Below are 22,134 nucleotides of genomic sequence, written 5' to 3' on the forward strand. Positions count from 1 at the left end.
TAGATGTCTGCTATGGTCTTGAAACACACTCTCTCTTTTTCTGTCTCTCTCTCTCACACGCACACACACAAATTAAATGAAGGTTTGTGCTATGGTATTGAAACACACACACTCTCACACAAATTAAATGAAGATTTGTACTATGGTATTGAAACTCTTTCTCTTACACACACAGACACACACACACATATTAAACGAAGGTTTGTGCTGTGGTATTGAAACTCTCTCTCTCTCTCTCTCTCACACACACACACACACACACATACATTAAGTGAAGGTTTGTAAAAGAAGAAGCATGTGGATTCTATTCTTGAGGAAAGACAAGTGAGACCTGCAGAACAGAAATGGAGGAGGCTCCTGTCAGGCAGAGCTGAGGGCATGAGGGGGCATAGGTGGGGCATAGGTCTGGCACGGCAGGGCAGGGCATTGACTCACCCCGTGGAGCTTCATGTAGAGACCACAGGCGTTGCACACAGGCTCTCCCTCAGCATTGCGGCGCCACAGCGTGGTGGTGGTGGTCTGGCAGTTGGCACAGGAGAGGCCTACCCGGCGGGAAGCAGACTACAACATAGATCGGGGTACGGTATGAATGGCCTGGCCACTGTCAGCAGAGCATGGCTTTCCCAACGTGGAGCTCATGGATGCCAGTGTCTGACTGTGTTTGGGGAGAGGAACTTGATGGGCCTCAAAGAGGAAGCTTCAGGGTGTCTCTCTCTCTAGTTCCCTTCTCTGGATACACCAAAGTGGGTTGGTGTTGATCAGAGTCAGGTGGCAAGAAGAAGAAGAGGAAGAGAAGGGGGAAGAAGGAGAAGAGGAAGAGAAGGAGGAGGAGGAGGACAGGAGGAGGAGGAGGAGGGGAAGGAGGAGAGGAGGAAGAAGAGGAGGAAGAGGAGGGGAAGGAGGAGGAGGAAGATGAGGAAGAGGAGGAAGAGGAAGAAGAGGAGAGGAGACACAGGCAGCAAACACCTGGCCCCATTACAACTTCTGGTTTATGTTGGCCTTCAAGACAAAGGGGCTGAGATCAAGGAGACCTGGATCTGGCTCCCTGTGGCTGGTGCCACTCACCTCTCTGAGCTTCATTTTCTGCTATCGCATGATAGGGGTGATGAGGGTGGACTAGCTGGGCCAGTATCTTTGAAGCAAGCCCAAGCTCACTCTAAAGGTGTAAGAAGCTCCCTCCTTCCTAACCCCTCAGCTCATATCCCCCAATTCCGAAATTTACAGCTGGGCAAGAGTCTCAAAGTCTGGTGCAGCGAAAACGGACGAAGCTGGCTGCTCTCCAGGCAACTGGCCCTACGCCATAGGGGTGCTTGCTTACCAGCCGGCGCTGAGGCTTAATGAGGGGTCGGTTGATGCCATTCATCTTGTGGTAGAGGCCACAGGCATTGCACAGGTAGTGTCCTGTCCCGTCTCGCCTCCAGAGCGGGGTGGACATGGCCCCACAGTTGACACACTCTCTGCCTTCTGAGAAGTCATCAAACATATCTACTGGGGGAGGACACAGGAGAAAGGGAACACAAATGATTACTTTTGGTTTGCTCGGAGACCTTTCACCTGGAACGCAGGGCCCGAGGTCTCCCCAGAAGATTCCTTCTTCCTTGGTCAGTACTGCAAGGCAAGCGGGTGCCACTGTGTGCCGTCCAGGTGCAGCAGAGCTGCCTGAGGAAGTCATCCGCTCCCTGGGTGAGAGGGGACACTTCCGAGTCCAGATCCTGCCACTCCAGTCTTCACCAAACCACCTAACCCGCTCAGACCTTTCTCTTCATTTTCCTTCTCAAAATTATGACCGTGTGATGGTTTGAACACGAAACGTCCCCACAGGCTTAGGTTTTGCACATCTGTTCCCAGCCATGGCACTATTTTGGGAGACTGTGGAACCCAATAAGGAGGTGGGGCCTGCCTGGCAGAAGTCGACTGCTCAAGGTTATAATTCCAGGCCCCTTGTTCTATTCCTGTTCTCATTGCCTCCTGGTCTACTGCACTTCAAGAAACCTCCACAGTATTCTGTCATCCCATCCATTCTGCTACACCTCCCTCACCACTGTAGACCAAATCCCTATGAAATCATAAGCTAAAATCAATCTGTCTTCTGTTAAACAATTTCTCTGGGTATTACAGTCATAATCATAGCAAAAGTAAATCATACAGATTCTTTTTCTTTTTGGATAAATATATTTACATTGTAGGAGAATTAGTATTGAAACATGTGAGGAAAGTATGGGTCAGTATTTTGTGAGCATGTTATTTTATTCTATCTTTTGTAAGACTTTCTATGTTGTATTTTGCGAGCGTGTTGTTTTATTCTACCCTTTGTGAGACTTTCTATGTTGTATTTTGTGAGCGTGTTATTTTATTCTACCCTTTGTGAGACTGTCTATGTTGACACATACTTTTGCCTAGTTGAGGTCAAGCGATATGGCAAAGCCTATCTTGCTTTGCTCTGTTTGCCTAATGCCCTAATGTGTTACCACATTAGAAATGTATTATAAACTCATTTCAGCATGGTATAATATTAGTTCATCATTGAAATGTGCCCCCCCCGACGTCTGCTCTTCAGTAACTGCTTAATCTCTCTGTCTAGTTTCTGATATTTGTTCTGTAAACACGGGTCTCTTTGTAGATACATCTGCGATGAGTTTTTTAGTTCCGACTCCGAGTTCTATCCTAGAAGGAGAGTTTCTAGGTCATGGAGACGAGGGTTCTATTTACATTCTTAACTTTATTGTTCACTTAGGTTTCCTCCTGTGCTGGTTAGCTGGAATTGCCCACTTGTCACCTCACAACTCTCATCAACTAGAATCACCTCAAGAAAGAGTCTCTACAAGGAACGGCCTACATGGGACTGGCTGTGAGCATGTGTATTGTCTGAATTAAGTTCATTGATATGGAAAGACCCTGCCTAGCATAGGCAGCACCATTCCCTAGGCAAGGATGCCTGAGCTGTTCAAGAGTAGAGAAAAGGAGAGCAAGCAAGCAAGCATGCGCGCAAGTATGCATGCACTTTCTCTCTGCTCTTGACTGTAAACACGGCGTGTACAGTTGTCTCTAGCTCCTGCAGCTGTGACTCCCTACAGTGATGGACCTGGACTTGTCACCTAAAATAACCTCCTCTCTCTTCTCCCTCCCTCCCTCCCTCCCTCCCTCCCTCCCTCCCTCCCTCCCTTCCTTCCTTTCTTTGTCAGAGTATTTTATCAGTAACAGGATAGTACTTTTAATGTATATGTGTGATCTTGCTTTTTGTTCTTTTTCCTTGTATGTGGCACACACACTTAAAGACACCTAATAGAGTCCATCAAATGTGTCATTCCTCCACAAGAAAGCTGCCTTCATCTGTCACCCTTTCACTTGCCCTTTTACTGGTGAAACCCTCGTGTCCCTTCTCATTGCCTGAGTGAGAGAGGTAGGGTTGGTTTTCGCACTCCCTTTGACCTATATAAACTCTGCTTGGAAACTTCCAGAAGTCCCTCTGACTCATGCTATCTAAGTTTTCTGCCTCTAAGCATAGCCACCTTGGTCTCCAGATTGCCCTTGTCCTGACACCAAAGGCAATGCTGAGTTCTTCTCTGGGAAGGCCATCTGCACCCCCTCCGAAGGCAGGATTAAAGGTCGGCCGCTCCTTCAGGCCCCAGCCCTGGGGTTTAAGGCTGAACATTTTGCCAGCTCCACTGTTCAGTAATCAGCTCTAAGGGAATGTTGGCTGGAAGAGGGTAGGGCGCCCTCCCCATAGCTCTGGGCACGCAAACAGTCATTTACACCTGCAAAAGGTGGCGGCGTGTCCACACCAAGCAAACAATGTTACAGGTGTGAGGGGCTGTTTGCTCAGGCCAGGAGCTTAAGCAAAGCCAGCACCGAGAGGCTATTTTTACACCTGTGTTACACTGAAGGCCCTTCATCAAGGTCACCTGCCTCCAGAGGTGACTCTTGTCCGTGGCTTACTCTCTGCTGGGTCACCACCAGTAGCCAGCACCAGCACCTTGTCGGTGGCCTGCCAGCCTTGCTCTTGCCTTTCCAGCCCTCCGAAAGCAGTAGAAAGACCAGGAATTCCCAGAGCCAATATCCAGCAGGGTTGAGAACGAGCGGTGGCAGCCCTTTGTTTGCCATGTACACTAGATGGCGCTGCAGCCTCATAATTGAACCAGGACCACAGACGAGGTTAAATCTCACCTCGGAAGAAAGGGCTTTACTCATTGTTTTAGCCCAAACCTACTGCAGTCCTTTGATTCTGTTTCCCTTTATCTTGATAAAGAGTTATAGTCCAAGGACGGCAGAGTATAAGAGTATAAAATACGCTCCTATTTAACCATCAAGCGGCTTCCCGTGATCTGTGGGCAATGTCACCTTGCCTGGACCTTTATCCATTTTAACCACCCTGTACTACAGAAGAAAACCTGAGATCCTTTCATTTCAGCTCATCAAAGTCTCAGCCCGTCTCTCCCACAGGTAAAGATACTCGCACAGGTCTCTGTCTCACTCTGGTTCATTTAAGCTCTCTGGTAAAACCCCTTTGCGATTTGTTGCTGTTTTTGAGAGGGGAGGCCCCGCTTTTCTTCACACTGAGTACAATACACGTGTGCATACATCATCGAGGGAATAGCGCCTGTGGGTACATCCTCTCTGTCCCTCAATTACCCCTCCCCGCTCTGAGGACTCAGCACAAAGGTTGACCTGGGAAACTCATGCAAGGACACCTCAGGTTCTGCCTTCTAGCAACTGTTTTCCTACCCAGATAAAGTCGCCAGGCATTGGCAAATATGTATTTGACACCCACAAATATTTACCAAACACCTGTGATTGAAGCAGGACAGCAGATGCCACAGGAGCGAAGAGGGTGCCTTGCTCTCGGGGCGCTAATGATCTAGTTTAACAGACTGGACCTAGGAATCAATAGTGGGCGATAAGATGAAGCATTCCGTTTTCAAACTCCCAGCAGAGTGCGGGATTTGTGGCAGATACCATTGGTCTTGGACAGGAAATGTGCAAGTCCAGCCCAAATAGACCAGTCAGTGTAGCTCGGGAGCCAAAGGAGGGAACTGGGCAGGAAGCAAAGACCGTGTTTCTTCAAGATGCCTAGCCAGGCACACCTGTGTACATATTCCACCACGAAATCTTACTACCCGACCAGTTCAATGAAATGTTATGTGGAATTTTTATTTCAAAAAAAAAAAAAAGAGATTTACTTCATGCCTATGAGCATTTTGCCAACATGCATGCAGCTATGTGTGTATGTATGTATGTGTACCGTGTATGTGTGCCTGGTACCTGCAGAGGCGAAAGGGCATTAGACCCCCCTCAGACTAGAGGTACTGGTGATTGTGAGCCACCATGGGGGTTCTGGGAATTGGACCCCAGTCCTCTGCAAGAGCAACAAGTGCTCTTAGCCCCCAGCCGTCTCTCCAGCTCCTACATGGAAACTGTAAGTGGCCAGTAGAGAAGACCTGGGATGGAAGAGAGCAGTGCTGACTCTGGCGTGCAGACTGGCAAAGGTGTCCAGAAGAGTGGGGGCAGCAGAGCCTAGAAGACAGGAGCTTTGGCTGGACGGACTCTAGTGGGGACTTCTGCTTTCATGAAAGCGCCGGTCTAGAAAATCGTAACTACTGATTTTTAAAATTCTGATTTAGAAAACAGAGGAATCTGATCCCCAACAGAGGGGAGCGTTTTTACGTCTGTCTGACTTCCCTTGCCTCCCCACCCCTCGCCCCAGCCCAGGGCCAGGGAGTGGGAAGAATGCAGCCCATCTCAGCAGCTTAGAGCTTACTTCTGGGAAGAAGGGGTGCAGGACTGCCCAGTCCCCAGTCAGCACCTCTTACTCTTCCTCAGGAAAAGCACAGGGTGTAACTTTCCAGAGGGCAAGTTGAGGGCCCAGCCGTGTGGCTCCAGCCGGTGACAGCCTGTCTCCCATTCCCACCCCTGTCCAGCACAGGCACTGGTCCACCCACTGGGGCGCAGTGGGAATCCAACCTTGGAGAGTGGGTCAGCATCTCTCCACTCTAAGAGGACAGTCTTGTAATAATAGCTGTAAAGTACTTTGCAAATGAGAGGAAAAACTCACAACAATGGCTGTGGAGTGCTCTGCAAACACCCAGTGAGATAGCAATGACCATGACGGATTATTGTTCTGAGGCTGGAGAAGAGGGGCAGAGGGAGGGAGAAAGGCCAGGGACAAGGGAGAAAAGACTTGGAAATCTAATGCTTTCTGGCATGGATGAGGCCAGACTCAGATCCATGGGGTTCCCATCTCAAGTTTGAGGCTGCAAGCTACAAACACTGAAAGTGAAAGTTCACACTCTCTGCCTAGGAATTCTCAGAAGCTGCTCATGGGAAGTGGAATATTTTCCTAATCCCAGAGACAGACACCTAACTCCCCACTACCATCCCATGCCCGACTTTAAACAACTCTCTTTTAAACAGGAATACATTGCTGCAGGACGGACAGTTCTAGAAATCATGGCGCACTACACCTGTCCAAGTGCCTGGAAGGGAAAGGGGGCCCTGATTTCCCCAAGGTTGATGCAATCAAAGGTAGGAAGGACCCTGCTCCATTTCTCCTGTAGAGCGCACCCACCTGGCTCTGCAAATCACAGGAAGCAAATGGGGGCTGGGGGAAGGACAGAAGGAGTTGAAAAGGAGAGAGAAAGGGAACAGCCGGGTCATGGCTAGCAGCACCCCCTGGGCACTGCAGTCTGTCCCTTGACCTTTCCAATCCCAGGTAGCTGATGCTGCCTTGAGTTTGCACTTTGAGTGTCACCCAGGCCCTAGTCTGCCCTGGGTGTGTCCTTCAGTCTTGAGTCTTGAGTCACAGCCCATGCTGGAAGGACCCTTGCTCTATGTTTGGGGAGCAACTTGATGCAGTCTCTCCTTTTACCCTGTGTCTGTTATCTACTGACCCCTTGACAAGTGTTCGGCACACAGGCATGGCAGAAAAGTTGGAGCAAAATCTCTGTCCCAAGGTGTATGCATTGGCCTAGCTGAGAAGACACAGCTCCAAACAAATAATTCTATTAAGTGTGGCACACTGCGGTGAATCTGGCCTTCGGCACCCTCTCTCCACTTCCACTGTCCTAGATCACTATTCAGAGAAAGGTGGTACACCACCATGCAGTGATGATGCCCGTTTCTTAGAGCAGTTAGCTATCAGGGCTAGGAAGAGAGCCAGTAGGAGAAGAGAATTCAAAACGGAGAATTTTGGGGGTAAAACAAGGCACAGTCCAGGCGGGGTGCAAAAGGACCTTTCCCGAGGACCAAAGGACTTCAGGAGAGAAGTCTGCAGCCCCACCCCAAATGTCCCATGTTGAACCCCAACCTCACACAGATCCAAGGTTCAGTAGATTGGGCCTGGGTTTCCCGACAGGCCTCAGTTCATCCGCCACCGCTGGCGCCTGGGTCTGGGGCACAAGAAACAAACAAACCCGGGGTTTTTCTGGCAGCCACTGAGTTTCATTTCTCTGGGCTTCATCAGGCTGCAGCAGAAGCCCATGACAGGAAGCTGGCTGGCCACGAGGGCCACAGCTCCTACAGTGCTCCGATGGGATTGAAGTACCTATTTTAGAAACCCTGGGACTGTGGAACAGAAGTGGTTACACAGCCAGGCCTTGGGGGTGAAGCCCGCCCTAACCTCTGCTTCTGAGAAACACAATGCCAGTGCCCATGTGGGGACTCTAAAGTGTGACACAGGTCCTGAAACATCATATACAGGCAAGGACATTCTGGAAGGAAGGGAGGGAGGGAGGGAGGGAAGAAGGGAGAGGGAGAAATGCATCAAAGGGAAGAGGAAGGAAAGAAGAGGGGAGGGGAAGTTAGGCAGGAGAGGATAATAATAATAATAATAATAATAATAATAATAATAATAATAATAATAATAGAATAATGAACAACTAAAGAGAACATCTCCAGCTATTTCTAAGAGCTAATACTCACTTGCCGCAGGCCAGCAGCAGGCAATCCTGTCACTGCAGCCTGAAGGCAGGAGTAAGCAACTATTCCTCCTCCCTCAGAAAGCCCGACAATCCCAGCTACCCTGCTCCTACCTGACCTGCCACTGTTGAGTTGGGGTTAGAGGTCAGCCCAGAACAGGGAGCACCTGAAGAATGGTCTATAGTTGTGGCTTAAAAACCAGAGGCGTCATCTGCTACCTCCTGATCTCGGGGCTTTGCTGCCTGTCCCAACCCTCTCTGCCCAGGGCCTAGAGAGGGCTGTTGTCCAAAAATTCAGTCTCAACAGGATGCGTTAGCAGGAGAGCCTAGAGAAGTCCAGGACCCAAATATACTGTCATCCCAGCTTGTCTGGTCTCAGAGACTTTCAGAGGTAGATCGGCATTGCTCTGCAAGGCGCCCACTAGAAGGATTCTTCCTGCTGCCAACACTGTTGTGAGCGGATCTTCAGGAATATGGTAAGGAAAGGCTTCCCTGGAGTGGAGTGCAGGATCCACCACAAAGCTCCAGGAGACCCGAGAAGGCCATGCCCTGTGCAGGACTCTGCCCTGGACCCCTGTGCTCTGCAGAGCTGGGCCCAGGCAGGACATAGGAAATACTATGGTATCAAAAAGGTATAACATCCAGACCCTCCCAGATAGGGTGCTCATAGGAAGCCAAACACATGGCTCAAAAATCCTGCCATCCCTGTTTCTCTGACGAGTGCTAACATCCCAGAGCCCTCTAGGCTTCATGGTTATCAACATCAGTTCAACTACACCCACAGCGTCCTGATGAATGAACCAGCAAAAGACTTCCTGGACTCTGCCCAAGGTGTCCTCTCTTCCCTGGCCCTGGCCCTCTGACAGCTGTGCAGCTCCCCACACCTTCCCCCACGTAGGCTCGCGGCAGAGCAAGGCTCCTGGAGAATGCTGCGGGGAAGGAGGTCCAAAAACCAGAGAGTGGGGCGCATGCATTTCCATGACTCTTCAGAGGAAACCAAGGTCCAGAGAAGACAGGTGACCTGCGAGCGAGTACCACTCCCAGAAAGGTGAGTGACCTGATCTTGTCCTCCCACACACTGGTGGCACTGCTGTCCTCTGGGTCACTCCACCTGCCGTGCTCTGCACAGTGACCCGTGGGACTCGACACAGATCTGAACCTCCAGGTGTCTCATGGAGCAGAAGATCACCAGGAGAGCCAGATGGATTTGAGTGACCCTCTGTCCCTGGCCACACGCACACTGGTCTGGGAGAGCTATCTGCGCAGCAGAGGGTTGCAAGTACCCAGCTGCGTGCCCGTGTAGAAGTAAATGTGTGTGCACGTGTAACGGCGTGTAACGGATGTGTGTCTGTGGAAAAGGACACCACATCGCGCTAACCACCGCCCCGACAATTCACTAGAATATTCTCCACAGGGGGAGATTTTTATTTTAGATATTTTCATGGCAAAACATGGAAATGACCCACGTGCTCAGTGATCGGGAGCAAGAAATAAAAACAAGGTTCAGTCAAGAAATAAAAATTTGGAGTTTAAAAAAAGGTATGTATATTTAATATTGTATTAAAATATTGAGATTTCCTTCCTCAAACAGGACTTAAAGTAATTAAGTAGGCAAGCAATTAAACAAGTCAGTCTTCTTAGCATGTGAAGGATAGGAGATGTCTACTCCCCCGCCCCCACCCCGCCTTTAACTCTTGGGATATTCCCATCTCAAAATAGACGGAAAGAGCCAGCTGTGGTGCACATCTGTAATCCCAGCACTTGGAAGGTGGAGGCAAGAGGAATAGGTGTTCAAGGCTACCCAAAGCTATATCTCAACTGTACAATTGTATCATCCTGTAAGATACATGAGACTATCTCAGAAGACAAGTAAATAGGGGGCCGGTGAGAGAGTGCAGCTGGTCAAGTCACTTGCTGACAGGTCTGATGACCCGAGTTTGATCCCTGGAACCCACATGACAGGAGAAAACCAACTCCTGAAAGCTGTCCTCCGACTTCCACAGGAGTGCCACGGTGTGCCCATGAGTGGACACAGAATAAATAAACAAAGGGGTAATAAATGCCTCCCACAAAGGACCTTCTCCCCAGGACCAGGATTCTCCTGTCCAGAGCAGTAAACTCACCAGGCTCAAGTATCCACCAAGGCATTGTGTTTTCTGCAGAGGAAAGGGAAAGCTCTCCCTACAGGGGACAGTTCCAGCAAGTGTGAGAATAGAATATAGTTTATCAAAGGATGCTGCCAACCACACTGTGGACAAAGTCCAGCACTGGTCCCGTCTCCGCCAGTCACTGGCTGTGTGCCAATGGCCCTTCCCTGCCTACCTCCATCTTTTCGTGGTGCCCTGGGGAGGGGGTGAGCAACAAGCCTCCCGGATATGATGAGGAGTGTGGCAGGAGGCATGACCCAGCCCAGGGGCGTGGCGACTTGACACTATCATATCACAAGTATAAATGGTGTGTGCAATTTGATCCAACTATTCCTCTTCTAGGTATGTTTGCTGTGAGTGCACGGACCCTTGTGTGAATGGCTTCTAAGGAGTAAATTCATTTTCTGTGATAGCAGAAGATGGGGAAGCCAGCCCAAATATTCTTCCCTATGGAATGGTTGCTTCAGCAAGCACACATACCATAGCTGGGAAGCCTGAAGAATTCCGCATTGATTTGAAAGCCTTACAGGTTTATGTTGTAAGGACAGGGCAACACATAACAATGCCTCTCACCAAAGGAAGATATAACCTAGGGATGGGTCTGTTTGCGTTCACAGTGCAGACTGTGGAAGGATGGAGCAGGTACAGTAAAAAGTCACTTCCAGAGAGTCGTCTTGGTGGCTCAGGGAGACGTCTTGTTCAATGCACCCTTTTGTACTGCGCCTTTATTTTCAATGAGCAGTAAGTATTCTGCATGGTCAGGAATGTGAATAACTATGCCCCAGACTGGCGTCACCCCTGCTCCGTGTAGCAGTAGCATTTTGAAGTCAGGCAGGCTTCATGTTCTGATTTTTCCATAAAAGCATCCTATTTCACAAAGTGAGAAAAGGGAATCCCTTCTCTAAGTGCTTACTTAGAGAAGCACTCCGCTGTCCTTTCTCTGTCCCTTCATTCCATACCAGGGCCCCATACAGGCAGACACAGGCCCCGATTCTAATAGCCTCCCTCTCCTGTGCGTGGCACAGTTATGCAAGTGTACATGGCCCCCAGTGCCACTGGCTCTGCCTGATATTTCCAGATCAGTTACACACATGCACATACATGACCCTAGCTCCTTTACTAGAAAGCCTGAGACGGGACTTTCCTAGGCGAGGCTGCAGTCAGGCTACCATTTGCCTCTGCACCCGTGTAAGGAGTACTGCAGGCTGGCAGCCTAGACGGAAACACTGAACAAATTGCCAGGGCCGCTCCCCTGGGGATGAGACAATGGGTCTTCGGAGAAAGCCTTTTCCTTCCAGGCTTGCAGCCACTGTCAGAAAGAAAACAACTTCCTCTCCGGGACAGAATGGCAGCAGCCAGCCAGCCAGAGGGGAGATTTATGGAGATATAATGTGACCTCTTTATTGCCCTGGACACTTGGGAGGTGTTTCAGGGGAGATTTACGCCTTTTCGAAGGGGAGGGAGGGGAGCCAGGGTGCTGAAAAGTATCCACCAAGTCTGTTTTCCCCTGTTGGGGTTTCTCAGGGATTACTTCATCAAACCAAGGTTAAGCCCCAATCGCCTGCACTTAACATTTTCTCCCACTAATGTACCCAGTTACCCTGAAATGCTGCAAGCTTTCTGCATGAAATATGGAGTCTGATGTGAGTCGGCAAGGTTCTGTCCAGTTCTGAGTACAGTGAACAAAGCAAAACCAAAAAGAAAGACAGACCAACTACATCCTTCTAAAGGCTCAGGAGATCGTCACACACACCGTTGCAGTACCCCCCCCACCCCGCCCCGCTATAAAAGAGGGTGTTATAGAGAGGGCTAAGTTTGGGGCTGGGAAGATAGCCCTGCTGTTAAGAACACTAGTTCGATTCCCAGCACCACAGGGAGCCGGTGTCTGTAACTGACATTCCAGGGAATCCAACAGTCTGTTCTGTGGCCTCCAAGGGCACCAGGCAGACGGAGGGTGCACAGACATACACGCCAGCCAAACAGTCCATACACAAGAAATAAACAGAGAATCTATGACTGAAGCGCTCTCTCCCTAACTTGACAGTCATTCAAATTAATAGATCAAACGTTATCTGCATATTGCTCTTTCTGCAGTGAGAGGTTTCTCGTTTGCTTGTTTCGTTGTGGTGGCGGTTGTTGTTTGTCATTGGTTTATAAGCTGTAGAAGCCTTTCTTTGAAGAAAATCAAAATTAACATAACTTCAAAAGACAGAACCACAGCTGGTTGGTAAAAGGGCTCCCAGTCTCTTCCCATCCACATGGCGTGGCCCCAAGGAAGGTCCTCCAACCCCTAGAGGGCACTGTGGGCAGCCGTGTCATTGTTCTCTACTGTTAAGGTGAGACTAATGCTGGCCAGTTCCACTATCAGAAACTTACCAGACTTAAAGACGAGGGCCATGGAAACCGATTGCAGAAGTGGGAATGTTTACCACAATTGGTTGCCTCTCTTCAACTGATCTTCACTTGAAAATGAAGTCTATAGAAAAGATGGTTTCTGACTTCCTGCTTGCCGAGCCACCTGACTTGACACTCTATTACAATGCTCCGGATTAATATACTTTTAGGTTTTCTTCTCCTGATTTATACCTAAAATTTTGTATTTAAGCTATATAAATTAAAATTGCTACAAAAACTTCAACTATGCTTTAAGAGAGAGTGTCTCACTTTTTAAGTCTCTCCTGTCACCAGGGACCATCCCTAGTAATAGTGGCTGGCAAGTTTATATTTTCCTTAATTATAATTTTTATTTTTTAGGAAAAGTTTAAATTATAGAAAACTACAAAAAATTTTACTTGTATTCTTCTTCCACCATCTCTGAGCCAATCTTTTGAACGTAACACATAAATTTTCTGGCTTCCTTTTGTACCTTTGCACAATATATCTCTGTACAATGTAATATAATCTTGTACTTTTTAAAATTTTTACAGGCGTGCTTCATGCTCTGCAGTGAATTTATACTTACTTTAAAAAAATAAACCATCTCAATCACTGAATGAATGAGAGCACAGCAAACAATGGCACCCACCACCCGGCGCTGTCAAATCTTTATTATTTTGTCATATTGGTGTTTGCTTCCTATCCCTTTTTCCAGCCGTGGGGATTGAACTCGGGCCTCCTGCATGCTAAGCACATGTCCTGCTGCTCCGCTGCCGCAGCTCCTGCTTCCGATAGTTTTAGGCGAACAGAGCATTGCAGATGTAGCCCCTTCCCTTTAGGGGCTATAATTCTGTCTCAGGTCCACTCTCACAATGTGGACCCGTTGTCAGTACCACCCCGTGTTTTCATTATCTCAATCCATCACGTTTCCTTAGCCGTCGTCTCACTGAGACAGTTTGTGTCCCTGCAGCCTAAACCCAACATGATGACGTGGGGCTCTCAAGAGGTGACTGTGTCATTAGATTGAAGCACTCATGGAAGGAATGAATACCCTTATAAGAGAAAAACAGACATCTATCTCACCTCACTTGAGGGAACAGAACATCGTAATCCACAAACTACAAAGAGTTCCCTCACTAAATGTACTGGCACTTTGATCTCAGACATCCCTGGTTTCAGAATAAATGTCTGTACTTTAGCTACCCAGTCTCAGATATTCTATAGCGGCTGGACTAAGATGGATTGGCTGTGTTTTGGTTGTCTCCAAGTTTTGTTTTAGTAGCAATGCCTCAAGCAAGCATCCTTGTACAAACCTCTTTATAGGAGAAAAGGTTTTTGTTCTGTTTTATCGTGTAATGGACTTGTTACAGCCTTGCCAAGAAGTATTTGCATAAGTGGCTTCTGCTTAGTTGTCAGCAGAAATGCACCAGTCAGCTATTGTTAGCTTATGTGGTAACAAACATCTTCCAAATCTCAATAGAACCTATAATTAGCTTATAATAATATTAAGGACCTTTCTCTCTTCGCATTGCGTGTCAGCTGCAAATTAGTCATAGTTCTGGTATGTACCTGTGCTTCATTCTGGAATTTTAATTTTTAATGATGCTTTTGCTTATCGGGAGGTAGGCATGCGCCGTGGAGTGTGTATGAAAGAGAACAATTTTCAGGACTTGGTTCTCTCTCAGTGTTGGACTTGGCAGCAAGTGCCTTTACCTGCTGAGCTGGCTGTCTTGCTGACCCTCCAGCTGGCATTTAGACTGAAGGTGACTCATTCCTTCCACGGGGCAGAGTATGAAAATGATGGCAGAGCAACACAAAAGTCCTCTGCTAGATGGCTGCAAGGTGACGTCCAGGTAAGTCCCATTCGCAAACTCACATCTTCAGGGTGACAGAAGAGATAAATGCGTACTTATCTTAGGGGGCAGCAAACAATACCCATTCCTCTACAGATCAGTTACTCCCTGAAAGCATGTGTCCTGGGGCATTTTCTACACAGGCACAGGTCAGGTTCACTCCTTTAAACATATTTCTTAGATTTATGTGCATGAGTGTTTTGCCTGCATGTGTGTGTATCTATGCACCTTGCGCATACCATGCCTGTAGCGGTCCGAAGAGGGCATCAGATCCCCTGGAATTGGACTTACGGCTGGTTTGTGAGCCACCCCGTGGGTGCTGGGAACAGAAGAGCAAGCAGTCAGGGCTCTTCGCTGCTGAGCCATCTCTCCAGCTCCCTTCACTCTTTTAAGAGAGCTTCTTAGTTTTACACGGTAACGGCACACAACATTTACATTCTGTCTTCCAGTCCCCACAGTTGTTCAGCTGGTCCTGATGCTGGAAAGGAAGCCGTGCTAATGCCAGTCTTTCTGCGCTTGCCTCCCGGGACCTAACGCCTTGGCTGGCTTCCAATAAGTAATTTTTCACTTCCACTCACAACAGGGCTGTACTGAACAGCGCTGCGTGCGTTTCTGTGCCAGGACCTCGTTGGTTTGTTTTGATTTCTGATAAGAAAAGTTCCCTTTTCTTAAAAGTCTTTGTTTTTAAAAAATTATCTTGACTATTCTCATACAATAACTCTTCCACAGAAATTCTATAATCAACTTGACAAGTTGCATTTAAGAAATCCTATTGGGCTGTTTCCTGAGACAGCAATAAACATATAGACTTGTGTGTGGGGGATGTGAAATAGAAAATATTTCCGTGCTCCCTACTCCAAGATTTTGGTGTCTTTCCTACTCTCGGGTCTTCTTTTATGCCTTCCCATGCTTTATGGGCACTCCCTAGGCACATCTCATTTGTTTACTGAGTTGACTGTCTTTCAACTAAGAAACTAAGGCATCCACATTTCATTTCCAAACACATTTGCTTCGTAAACAAGGAAACTGGAACAGCCAGAGGTGGGAGAGATGGGCTCTCAGCCTTGCCCCTTGGTGTGTCCTGGATTTCTATTAACATTTGGCAGAAAATCCCAGCACGGGGGCATGAGCTGCTCTCTAAATTGGCTGATGATGAAACTTTTACCTTATTTGTTTTAACTGATGGAGTGGCCTTGAGGAAGGAAGCAGAGAAGGCAAACCCTTGCCCTGTCACCTCCCAGCGAGACCCAGTTCTGTCACCTGCTGTCCCTCTGCCGTCTGCTCCAGTGAACTCCATGGGTGCAAATGGCAGTTGGTCACTTTTATCTCGAGTCGCCTATTTTATCCTTGATAAATATCGTTCTATCATAAATATACTTGATAGGATAGCATTTAACTCTCTTGGCTGTGTGTTACTTTCCCCATGTTTGGGAGAAAACGTCTGACATAAACAACTTAAGGAGGGACCATGCACCTTGAATTACTCTTTGAGAGGATACTGTCCATCCTGGGGCAAGGCCTGGAGGCTGGGGTTCCACCTATGGTGGCAGGAGTTTGCTGCAGTTGTTTCTTACATACAGTAGACAGAGATGGGTGCTGGCATCCATCTTGCCTTGCCTTTGCCTTTTTTCCTTTTAATTTGATCCAAGATTCCAGCTCGTGGGATAGCACTACCTACACTTTTCTTCCTAAATCAGTTTTTTTCTGGAGACGCATTCACAGACATACTCAGAGGTGTGTCTCCAGTGACCTAGGGATTTTTCTAAAATAATGTTACTTTTAAAAAAATTGTTTAATTCTTTACCCCCACTCCTCCCCCTCTCTCTATGTGTGGCCATGAGCGTGTGAGCACAGGTGCACTTGGAAGTCAGAAGCACTGAACCCTCTGGAACTGGAGCTGGAGCATCAGGTGCTTGTGAGCCTCCTAGCACGGGTGATGGGAACAAAATGTGGGTTCTTTGGAAAAGCAGTTCACACACTGAGCCATCTCTTCAGCCTCCCCTAGGCATAGCTTAACCCAATCAAACTGTCAATCAAAATTAACAGTCACTCTTTTCTCCCAAACCAGATTTTGCTGCAAAACTAAATCATAAGTATGTAGATATAGAATATACTTCATACTTTGATAATATTTATTTTCTTTCTCCTTTATTTGTCTTTAGCCTCAGAATTATTCAGCCCAGCAAGCATCTACAAGTCAATTACAAAGCAGATGGAGTGAGGCCTCTTTACCATGCTATGGGAGGGAGGCCAGTCCACCACACTGTGGGAGGGAGGTCTGTCCACCACGCTGTGGGAGGGAGGCCTGTCCACCACGCTGTGGGAGGGAGGTCTGTCCACCACGCTGTAGAAGGGAGGCCTGTCCACTACATTGTGGGAGGGAGGCCCGTCCACCATGCTGTGGGCTGGCACACAGACCTCATCCAGCTCAGCCCTCTGCACTCTCTGAGGTTAGACGCCTGGGCTGTCCTACTGGGGCAGCTTGAAGAGAAAAGGCCTCTGAGCTCAATCCATCCCTTTACATCCTAGGGAAAGTGTGGAGCAGTTACAGCTACAGAAGGCACTGGGACTGTGTCTTGGCTGGCAGAAGGCTTGCCTAATGTGCATTAGGTTCAATCCCCAGCACCACATTGGAAAAGGGGGGAGGGCATGGTATCTTATTCATATAACCAGCACTTGAAAGGCTGTCAAGAGGATCAGAAGTTCAAGGTCATCCCTGGCTACTTAGCAAGTTCCAGGCCAGTCTGGGATACATAAGACCCTACCTCCAAAAAAACAAAGTAACCATGTAGACTGGTTCAAATCTGGAGTAGAGCTCTACCAGATCCTCACTCTCCACCTTTGTGGAAGGAAAGAACAGGTGTTGGGGAGAGAAGCCATTGCCCTCCACAAATGGCACTTTCCTTGTTCTTTACCTTTCTGTATCTTTAATTATGGTTAAAAAAATACATAAAATTTATCATCTCAGGAATTACGAAAGACATAGTTCAATAGAATTTGATATATTTACACCATTGTGCAAACAATCTCCAGAGATTTTAAAAACATTTTTTTCAGAGCCAAAACTCTGTACCTACCAACACCTTAACTCCCCCCTCCCTCAGGAATCCCCAGTCTCTGCCTCTGGGACTTAACTTCTCCATGTCTCAGACAAGGGAAATTTTACAATGTCTGGTTCTTTTGTGATTGGCTTATTTCACTTAACACAACATCCTTGGGATTTATCCCTGGTGTGGCCTATTCCAGAATGTTCTTCCTTTTTAAGGCTGAATGTGTTCGATACACATTTGTTACCCACCCACCCTGTCCCCTTGGTAGACACTAGGTCGCTGCCACCTTTGGGCAGTTGCGTTTCTTTCCCCTTAGTACTGTGTTTATAAGTCAGCCAAGTCTGCTGACACAGGCAATGGGAAGTCAGACTGCTCCAGGGGCAGATTGTCTTGTGTTAGCGGGTCCCATAACTGTGATTTCTTTATCTATCCTTGGACATGGCAGCTCCTGCCCAGAGGAGTCAGTGAAAAAAAGATGCCATGAGGAGTAAGGAACAGTGAGTGTTGGGGTCTAATGTCTCCACATGTCACGGCTTCCCCAAGGCATTAGACCAGGTCTGGGAACATGGGCAGTATCTATCTCTGTTGCTTCTGCCTACCTGCAATCTTCAACCCTTGAAGACGGTCAGACAAAAATCCTGCTCCTGAGAGCAAGCACCCACATAAGTGTCATTCACTTTCCTCATTTTCCATGTTCTGCTTTTTTAATTTAAGGGTCTGTATTTCAGGCTACACTCAAACTCCCTATGTAGTTGAGGGTGGCCTTGAATTTCTGATCCTCTTGCCTTCACATTCCAAGCATGATTACAGGTGTGTGCCCCCATGCACAGTTTATGGAGTGATAGGCTTTATAATGCTAGATAAGTACTCCATCAACTGACCTAGGGCCCAGGCTCTATTCCTCCTTCCCCAGTTCACAGTCATTATTACATCCCAAGACTACACTCCATCCTTAGCTTTGTGATTCCAGATCCAGAAAGGCCCCCATACCTAGGAGACACCATCCGGTCATTTTCACCAAGAACCAGAAGCCTAGGCTAGCCCGCCTACTTCCTTCAAGACAGGCAGCAAGCCCCGCTCTGTTTCTCTGATTGGGATGGAGTCCAGGGCCTCGTGCATGCATGCTAGGCAAGAGCTTTTCAACGGAACCGCACCCCTAGCTGTGTCCAGGTTATAGATGTGAAAACTGGAGGGAGGACCTTGCAAAGAATCAAGGCAGGGTTTCAAATCAGGTGTCGTTCTCCAGACTGGCTTCCTACTCGCAAGACCCTGTCTCTCATTTGTCACCCACCAAGTCATAGGAAGCTGCAGGTCCCAGTAAGGAACATAAGCAAAAGTTCTGAAAATAAAGAGAAAGTTTGACAACAAGGACTCCCCGCTTCATGCGCACAGCTGGTTACACTGTCCATGTGGCCAGCTCTCCCCTTCTTCCTCTCCTCACCGCCATCCCTCTGTTCTGTCCGGCGAACAGGTCTCCATTATTAATGCCATTTCTGGAGGCGTGTTTACACAGGGCAGGAAACTTAATATCAACATTCCCCGAAGGAAAGTGTCCTGTCACTTCTGTGAAGCACTTGCAGGCGGGCAGAGCTCTCCTCCAAAGTCAACAGGCACTTACAGGCTTTAAACAGAGTCTGACTGGGAATTTGTGTCTACAGAGGATCTCGGAGCTCCTCGGCCCTTTGTTATGAAGAGGCTGAGAGACAGGCCCTGGTACATGCAGCTCCCTCCTCTCACCTCTCTAAGGAGGAACCCGGATTCCACTCAGCAGAGGAAGTTGGGAAAGAATAGACTCAGTCCCCAGCAATGGGCAATGACAAACTACAGGCCAAAAACCCAGGTCTTGATACAGGTGGTACCCTGTGAAACCTAAAAAGGCACCACTGCCCTCCCTGCCCTGACCCAGAAAACTATGGGACCAAGGTATGAGCCCAGATATAGTTTTCAAAGCATAATTTGGAGAGGGCACTTGATTTTACCAAGATTTTAGACACAAAAATGAAGTGCTAATTCTTGCTCTACAGATACCTTCAGTCCAGTGAAAACCAGAAAAACTACAGCATCAGCAGGGAGATGTGGCTTAGCTGTTATTGTTTGTCTAGGATGCATGAAACCCTTCTTTGCTCATGAAACTCCAGCAGAGTGATAACTGGGCATGGTACGCACTCACAACCCCAGGAGGAGACAGGGGGATCAGAGGCTCAAGGCCATCCTTCGTTACATAGCATGTTTGTTCAAGGGCTACATAAAACCCTGTCTCAAAACAACAAAAAACAAGCAAACAAGCCAAACCCAGTAAGTAGCATGAGGTATAGAGAGGCAGAGCATGGGCCATGTACTAATTCTTGAGAACTCTACCTGGGTACATCACACACACACACACAGACACACACACACACAAACACACACACACACAGAGTACTTAAAGACTTTCAAATGAGACTTTTCGTATGAATATAAGAATTTTAGGTGTTAGCACCCGTGAAAAATGTAACACGGTGCGGATGCTGTGGGAAATAGGTTGTTCCTCAGAACCACATGGAACTGCCACATGCCATTAAACAGCAAGGAGGGCTCGAACAGACTACATACTCCTATATAAGCAGGAGCGTTGTCTACGCTATCCAGAAGGCAGAAGCAGTTCAAGAGCCCAACCGGGGATGGCTGGATACACACAATGTGACACATAGGCATAGTATGTAACCTTGAAAATGGAGACAATGCGGACTCACGCTGCAAACCAAGGGCACATTGAGAATGCTATGCTGGTGAAATACGCCTGCCACAAATGCATATATGCGGTATGAACCTACTTTCACGTGCTATCAGGGGCAGATCATACAGACAGAAAGTAAACTGGGGTCTGAGACTGGAAAATTTGCCACTGAACTGGGAATTCCCCTGGAGAAGATAAAAACTTAAAATGGATGCCCGTGGTAAATGTTCATGCATTTGGGAGACATTCACTTTTTTTTTTTTTTTGAGGTAGGCTCTTATGTAGCCTAGGCTAGCCTCAAGCTCAGTGTGCAGCTAAAGATGACCTTAAACTTCTGATCCCCCTGCCTCTACCTCCAGAGTACTAAGGGTGCTTGCATCACCATGCCTGGGTTACACAGTGATGGGGATTAAACCCAGACCTTCACAGGTAAACACTCTACCAACTGATCCATACTCTTAGCTCTGAACTTTGAGTTATGCATACTTTACCACAATCTAAAAAAAAGAAAGAAAGAAAAAATAATAAAAGAAAAAGAGCCATGAAATGCAGCAGACACCCAGATGTGTGGTGCACATCTTTAATCCCAGCACTAGGGAAACAAAGGATCTCTCTGAGTTCAAGGCCAGAGTGAGTTTCAGGATAGTCAGGGCTACATAGGGGAACCCTGTCTCAAAAAACAGTAAGAATAACAGCAAAAAAATGTAACAAACATTCTTACATTGAACTTCCCAACTTGAACTGAAAACACTGGTGTGGATGCACAGGCTGTGTCATCTCTTTTCAGAGAGGAACAGGTTGTGTCTTTGCCTGCTGGATGACCAACACCATCCTAACAAGCATGGCCAGCTGAACTGGCTCCAACCGGTCTCCAGCGCTGTTTCTGAGGAGAAAACCTCAGTTTCCCAAGAATCGGTCAAATTCAGGTTTGGGAGGAAGACACACATCAGGGAAGTTTGGGACGTTCTGCAGCACAATGCAGAAAATTATTAACGTGAAATTTCGTCAAAAGACTCAGGAGCCAATCTGAACCAGTTCTGACCAGCAAAGGGGCGCAAGCTGAGCAACAATCAGGACAGGTGACCAAAACACACCAGAAATACGTAAACGCTGGGAGATTCAAAACTCTATTTTTTTTAATTTAATAATCTCTGAAGGATGCTAGGGAAATTTTATTACTTTGGAATAAATGGAAAGTAAAGTAGAAATCGTTTATTCTACTCCCTGTCAAACTCTACTCCAGGCAACCATTTTCTTGTCACGAACAATTTCAGGTAACAAATGAGGAAGGAAAGACAGCATTAAAACAATACCATTTGCAGCAGGGACTGATCAAGCCTGCAATTCCAGCTACTCAGGAGGCTGAGACAGAAGGATCCAAATTCAAAACCGGCCAGGGTAGCCTAGTGAGACTTGAGATCAAAATTATAGTGATGCATGAGAGAGTTTCAGAATCATACAGAATGGCAGGCTAACCAGGGCCCTTCAGCTTCACCCTTAAGCCTTCTAGTACACAGGGACTTAGGAAATGCACCCCATGGGGTGCACTGATACTTGCATAAATACAGGTCAAGGCTATCAGTACAGGCCTGTCACATTCTGGCTACTGGGGAAACTGAGGCAGGAAAATTGCAAATTCCCAGACCTGTCTGGGCTACCAAGTAACTTAAAGGGCAGACTGGACAATTTGTTGGAACTCTACATCAAAATTTAAAATAAAAAAAAAAAATTAAGATGGAGATGTTAGAGGTGTGGCCAAGTAGTTAAGTGCTGGGCTCTATCTTTGCATCACAAAGCAAACCAGTATTTCTCCCAGGAAACAACTGCTATTGCTATTTAAAGCTACTCCCACCATCTCCCTCATTACAGAAAACATAGATGGGTGGAGCCAGGACAAGGGCAAGGAAGTGGGTGCTACAGAGACTGCCTCCCTTTCTTGCATCCCAGAGCTGGGTGGAGGATTAGGGGCTGAAACTCATTGACTTGCGGCTTGATTCCCTTTTGTGATTCTTTAACCTTAACAACAGGCTATTGTGCGCATGCCCCAGTGTTGAAACCACGAGGTTGCTTTTGCCCTACAGC

At 47.5% G+C, this 22,134-nt stretch overlaps 1 protein-coding gene across 4 annotated transcripts in view; it reads right to left on the reverse strand.

The window, feature by feature from the left end:
- The window catches only part of Gata4 (GATA binding protein 4), a 68,874-nt gene that overhangs the window by 4,680 nt on the left and 42,060 nt on the right, over window positions 1–22,134 (reverse strand). For 3 of the 4 annotated variants that reach the window (XM_085698635.2, XM_085698637.2, XM_085698636.2), the window contains exons 3-4: window positions 1,319–1,488; window positions 436–561 (exon numbers count right to left, since the gene is read on the reverse strand). In XM_085698635.2, the coding sequence (XP_085554761.2) occupies window positions 436–561; window positions 1,319–1,488 (296 nt within the window). The remainder of the gene's footprint in view (window positions 1–435; window positions 562–1,318; window positions 1,489–22,134) is intronic. The other variant, XM_048421941.3, reaches the window with a different exon arrangement.

The sequence above is a fragment of the Myodes glareolus genome, chromosome 12 (assembly GCF_982192425.1).
Source record: "Myodes glareolus chromosome 12, mMyoGla1.1, whole genome shotgun sequence".
In the NCBI taxonomy this organism is placed as follows: domain Eukaryota; kingdom Metazoa; phylum Chordata; class Mammalia; order Rodentia; family Cricetidae; genus Myodes; species Myodes glareolus.